This window comes from Pyxicephalus adspersus, chromosome 4 (genome assembly GCF_032062135.1).
Source record: "Pyxicephalus adspersus chromosome 4, UCB_Pads_2.0, whole genome shotgun sequence".
NCBI classification, from domain to species: Eukaryota; Metazoa; Chordata; class Amphibia; order Anura; family Pyxicephalidae; genus Pyxicephalus; species Pyxicephalus adspersus.
In genome coordinates, this window is record NC_092861.1 from 57,430,243 (window position 1) to 57,436,824 (window position 6,582).

General features: G+C 33.3%; 1 protein-coding gene across 1 annotated transcript in view; it reads right to left on the reverse strand.

Moving 5' to 3' along the window:
• PDCD1 (programmed cell death 1) overlaps positions 1-6,346 on the reverse strand; it is an 8,307-nt gene extending 1,961 nt beyond the window's left edge. The window contains exons 1-4 of the mRNA XM_072410166.1: positions 6,313-6,346; positions 4,737-5,072; positions 1,756-1,905; positions 1,021-1,055 (exon numbers count right to left, since the gene is read on the reverse strand). Of these exons, the coding sequence (XP_072266267.1) occupies positions 1,021-1,055; positions 1,756-1,905; positions 4,737-5,072; positions 6,313-6,346 (555 nt within the window). The remainder of the gene's footprint in view (positions 1-1,020; positions 1,056-1,755; positions 1,906-4,736; positions 5,073-6,312) is intronic.
• Between the last annotated feature and the right edge of the window lie 236 nt (positions 6,347-6,582).

Consider the following 6,582-nt stretch of genomic DNA (forward strand, 5'->3'; position numbering starts at 1 on the left):
TAATAATAATAATAATAATAATATTAATAATGAAGGGCTCAATATAAATACAGCAGAAATCCATGGTATAAAATAAATTGCACACTGTATAAAGGGCAGTAGGTGGGATTATGTCATGTACTGAGTATGTTATATACTGACCACCATACAGTAGGTTTATTTTTATGATTTATGTTACATACTCCTGACTGTTGTGCTTTGTACACTGTGTCCATATTACATACTTATGACTCCTGAACATTTTACAATCTATGTCTAAATTATGCATGCAGAAAAGATTATAGGTTTATATGTGCCTATGTGCTTGTTACACAGTAATTAGTAAGTAATTATATCGGTAGAAGGACTGTGATTCATTTATGCTTTGTGTACAGTGAGTATGCTTAGGTTTCTTTAACCATACTCTTTTAGGCTCCTCCAACTGTCAGCATAGTCATTGCTCCTGTTAGGGTGCCCCTAGTCTTACAATCCTACAAATGCCTTTGATAATAAATTGATAAAACCAATGTAATAATTTTAATTATAAATAATCTGCTTTCATTGGAGAGTTTTTTTTACTTGTGCTGAAGTTAGTAAAACCCCTCCTAGACTATCATTGACCATTGCCACTAGCTTGGATTTTCTCCCTTCTTGTCCTGGTGACACCACATATTTTTGTATTCTACATCACTTTCGGTGGCCGTGACATTGGTTTCCAGGGCAAATAGAAATAAATATTCACAGAAATAAAAAATATATTAAGCACAGGAAACTACAAAAGCCATTTTAAAATCTTTAATAATTATAACATTATAAATAAAATTGCTATACACTAGAAAACATCTGCTTGGGTACATGTTTTTGGAGATATATAACCAGCAATCTATACTATGCCAGCATCACTTTTTATTGGGTTGATGATAGTTATCCTAATAATTATCATTTAAGCATTCTGTAAAAATAACATGGTATTGGTGAACAATTTATTCTAGTCTTTTATTAAATCAATAGGGTAACTGATAACAAATATTCAAGTCTTACCAGATGTCTTAGTTGAGGCTGTAACATCTTGTCCCCTAAAGGTTAAAGAAAAGCCATATGAAACAAATGTGGTTGATGTGATGAAAATAAATATTGTTCTTTAAATCTTTTAAATATTTTCAAACTAATGATGTAAGCAGCTTCAAACTGGACTGTACACTAGATGATCAATACAATGCTTATTAACCTGTTAGCCTATATAGTAATAGTCTATACATTACAATAGTGACCTGGGTATATAGGGGGGCTTAGAATAGTGATCTGGGTATAAATGAGAGCTTACAATAGTGACCTGGGTAGGTGACATGTTTAGAAGCCTAGCATAGATTTTATATTAACTTTATCATCATGACCTCGGGTCAAGATATTCCCATTTTCTCCTAGAACTCACAAACATAGCAATCACAAAGGTTGGAAGGAAAAATGCATACATTGAATACGTCTGTAATCTATAATATATTGCAGTTTAGCAGTCCTTAGATGTAGGGTTTGCATTTATTTTTTTTGTTGTTTTCAGGCTAAGAACATTTTTGTATTGTTAATATTGGTGTATATAACTACATCTTCCTAAATAAAAAAAAAACAATGTAGGTGATCAAGAAAACCTGGTATGGATTTAAAATAAAAAATAATAATAACAATAATAATATGCCATTTGTTAGCAAATGTTTTTAATCCTGCACCAGATAAATCATGCCCAATGTGTATGGTATGGATTTTGTAAAAAGTACATACGTTGTTTATACCACACTAAAAAAGTGGCAGTTACGATAAGAAGCAGTGGAAGAAGAATGGACGTAGCTATGATCCCATTTTTGAAAGAAGACTTTGTTGATGGATCTTTTGTAGTTTGGTCAGTCTCTGTTGTAGTTATATAAGTGATATCTAAAAATAAAATAACAGTTATTCCAACCTAATCAAAGAAACCAACTATTCGGAAATGATAATATATTATATGTATAAGGTATACAAATTGTGTATTTATGAATCAAACACAGAACTATTATTATACTTTTTATTTTATTTTATACTCATTTAGTAAAAGAGATTTACTAATAGAACCAAATGACCAGATATGACAGAGCATACACAAATAGTTCAGCACAAGTAACTAAAAGCAAGAAAGATTATATATATTCAGTGTAAAACCCAGGAAAAAAGCAAAATTTGTTCACTGCTTTATGCTATAAAATGCTTAACATCAACAATAGGACACATTTTAGCCAATGGTGCTTATTTTGCAACTATACAAACAGTGTTAAAACATAATGATGGTATATATGTTATATTTAAACATACTCTGCCTATATATATATATATATATATATATATATATATATATATATATTTTTTTTTTTTTTTTTTTCTGTGAGCCCCTATCACAAAATAAACATCACATAATACCTTTCAGTTAATTGTAAGCATCAATCATTGTTCTCTGACTTGACTGAAACCTTGCAAGAACATTATTGATATTATTTATACCACTGATTATCTCCAATCTAATTTAATGTTTATTATTATTATTATTATTATTATTATTATTATTAAACAGGATTTATATAGCGCCAACATATTACGCAGCGCTGTACATTAAATAGGGAATTAAATTTTATATGTCCTTTACAGTCCCAGAGGTGTTATTCAGAGATCCCCTGATAAAGCCCCCTGTGGGCGAAACGCATCAGCAATAAGATACAGTATAACACCCTTACTGAATCCATGCCTCCAAGTTTTTTTTGTTTTTTGTGAACAACCTTTCTAGTCATTTTTTTAGTGTTATAGAGACATAGTTTATTTATTTATAAACTAGGTTTATGATTTTAATGATTTGTTTGAACTCAATAAAGAGTAAACTGTCTCTATACAATTCTATGTGCTCTAAAAAGAGCCTTCTTTCTTTTTTTTTTTGATTGGACTATTGGTTTAGGCTTTGCACCCCTTAAATCTCTTAGGAGACTTCATAGTTATATATTTCCAAAGTACATCTGCCTTTCTTCTCTTAGTGATATAGTTAAACATAAATACATAAATCCCAGCATGCTCTTATTTATAGGTGGTATATGATTGGCTCATGTGTGTCATAACTCTGCCAATTACATTACAATATAATGGCATTAGTTAATAAATAAATATTGCACAAAGAAGGTTATACAGACTATACTTCCACAATTAAAAACTGCAAACAGGCTGAATCTTTATTGCAGAAGAGATAGGCAACGTCACTTCTGCAATAAAATATACCTACTTTCCTGTTTTTTAAAGTACATAGAGCAGCACATGCTGGGGTATGTTGGGACGTCATTCTGACTTTGCCAATCAAGATGGCTGAAGATCCAGGGGACTGTCAATTCGCTGCTCCAATGTCATCAACATTTAACAATTCCTGCCTGTCTTCTTCTAGTGCATTCAGAAAAGGGCCTCCTTCAGATAGCCAAAGGGAAGTGTGCAGGTCAGGCAGCGGATCAGACAATTTACAAATGACAGGTCATTATTGCAAAAAGGGACAGGCGATATCCCTTCTGCAATATTGGGCTGATTTATTAAATTTCTCTAAGGCTGGAGAGGATACACTTTCATCAGTGAAGCTGGGTGATCCAGCAAACCTTGAATGGATTTAATTGGCTTTTTGCTAGCTAATGTTTTGAATCCTCAGCCAGTCAAGTTTGCTGGATCACCCAGCTTAACTGATGAAAGTGTATCCTCTCCAGCCTTGAAGAGCTTGGGCCTATTGTGTCTTACCTGCCTGATTGCTCTGGGTTTCTGGCGACAAAGCTGAGCTGCACAGCTTCACCTTTGGTTGCCAGCGAAACCTGTAAATTCCAGATTCCCTTGCATGTGCAGGGGATGAATGAATTCCCATGCATGCCCATGCATCATCATGGCATGCTTGCTTCAATGAAGACAGAAGATTGGGGCTGGTACATCACACTCATTTCTATAACAACAGCAAGCAAATATTGCCGTGTGCTGCCATTGGAGAAGTTTTCTTATCCTGGTCTGCCAAGAACAGGAATTTATCAGTAGTAGTATGTATGTAGGGGGCAAGAAAACACTTTTTAATAAAGCGCAGAAAGTTTTTATCACTGTTGATGCATGTTACAAAGTTATTCATCTTGAAAAAATGACAAAAAAAAGTGTTTTGTCCTTACATCACAACATCAAAAAGTAAAGGTAAGTCTCCCCAAAAAGGTCAAAGCCAGAAAATGAAACTTAAAATTCAAATTATATAAATCTAAAACAATGCAGTTACAGTAATATATTTATATATGTTATTATATGTCAGTTATTTAATAATATATTAAAAAAAATGTTAATATAAAATATAATTTATAAATAAATTTAAGTTTTAGGTGATGTTGTGCTTCATGCAACCAATCAGATTGCATGTTCTTTTTTTCAAAGGGTAAAAAATGAAATAAAAGCAGCAGACTGCTTGGCTGGCATGATTTTTTTTATATACATGTATATAGTCAAAGGGCTTTTCTGCATATTTCCATTAAAGTGAGTTAATAACTATAAACTTTAACCCAAGCCATCGTTCCCCTGTTTGCTTCTGAAACCAAATCTGGTTAACGGGAAATATTAAACATTTTCCACCAAACCAAGTTGTATCCAAAGCCAATTTCTGGCAGGGCTGACACATAGGTTACTTACTATAAATAGTTAAGCAAATATAACATAAAAGCATAAAAACAGGTGTTCAATATACTTACTTTCCACAGTCAGATCAGATATGTTGCTGGTAAAGATTAGACCATTTTTTTCTACATTGACATGTCCACAATGGTATTGTCCACTGTCATTCAGCATTACATTTCGTATATACAGCATGGCCTTTTTCTGTGCCCAGTCTGTAGTGATGTGGAATCTATCATTATCTGCATACTTCACATCTGCAATCTTTTTTGAATTTGTGCTGTTTGCTTTCTTATACCAGTTAATATCTTTAGGAGTGAAGTTCAGTGCAGTTAAATTGCAGGTGAATATGGCTGTTTCTCCCAGGCTTACATTGAGATGGACTGGAGAATGTGAGAGCAACATTTTACCATCTGAGGAAAGAAATACAAATGGTTAGGTTTTTTAAACCCGTAATGAATATGTTATGATGTTTTCATGGTAGTCATGTATAAAGATCAGTTATATTTTGACTCAAGATTCAAGGTGTAAAGTTATAAATATAACAACTGCAAAAATTCTCTTATGAAGGGTCTCACCTGTCTATACCACAAATAAAAGTAACTTGGATTTTGCTTATTCATGTTTATCCGTACAAATCTTGCTGATCTACTAGTAATAATATCTACTTTTTTACTTGTGTGGTATTTATTGCTTCTGTAGGTACATTACGTCTTCCATACTTGTCTCGATAACCACTTTCACTGGAACAAAAACTAACAAGAAATCCTAAATGCTATAGTTGTCCCCAAAGCAGGAGATGAAGAAAGGGATATCTGCCCTGATAACTACTGTGTAAAATGAAACTTCCACTCACATCATCATCATTGTTTTAGTTTATTTCAATAAAATTGTTCAAATAGCTAACGGTCAGGACTTTAAGGGTCCATTTACACTTTTTACATGTTAAGTGTGTTAGTGTGTTGTGGTGCTATGCATTTTTTTTTTTAAAGATAATTTTTTTGAGAGTTTTTCAGTAGAAGTACAAACAATACGGACATTACAACAAAAAACTAAAAGATCAAAAGGTACAAAACAAACACAAAATACAAAAAACAAAAAAGCAAACATAGTCAGGATAACAAGGCTACTATAAAATAGTAACCAACATATAGAAACATATAGATTCTGGGTCAGTAGATCTCATTTTTTTTTTAAAAAGAGAAGAATACCTTGAGTTAAACTTGCACCGTGCATTTTGGATGCACGAACCAGGGGGGACCAATATGCATGAAACTTCAGTGTTTTATTCATATTTTCGGCAAACAATTTCTCGTACAAAACCTGAAGGTTAAATTTACGTAGTATTTCCGATACAATGGGTATCTTCAAATTTTTGCAGTATGATGCTATAGATTGCCTGGTTGCACATAAGCAATGTGTTACAATTGGCCTATGTCGGGTATTGCTCAATTAAGTAAGGCCAAAGATGAGTTCGGCTTGACTATTATACCAGTCACTTTCGACAATAGCCGGAAGATCACCTTCCAAACTCCTTGGATATTTTTGCAGTACCAAAAAATGTGGCTTAGCAAGCCTACTTGACCACATAGTCGCCAGCAAAGAGGAGAGACACTAATATCAAATTTTGCCACAATATATGGTGTTCGGTACCATCGAGACCTCCAATATTTTTGTGTTTTGTCATGGCCGCCACTCCAACTCTAGCTTTGCCATAGGACCAAATATATCTCCTCAACAGTCCCTGTAGAGATCTGAAAAAACTTTTGGGTATCTCCACCAGCAATATCCTAAAAAAGTACAACATTTTTGGCAAAAGTAATATTTTAAAGACTGCCACTCTGCCTACCCAGGACACTTCCTGCTTAGACAAGTTCAGTAGGTCTTCTCTTAACTGAGTACTAAGGGACATATAATTCCTTT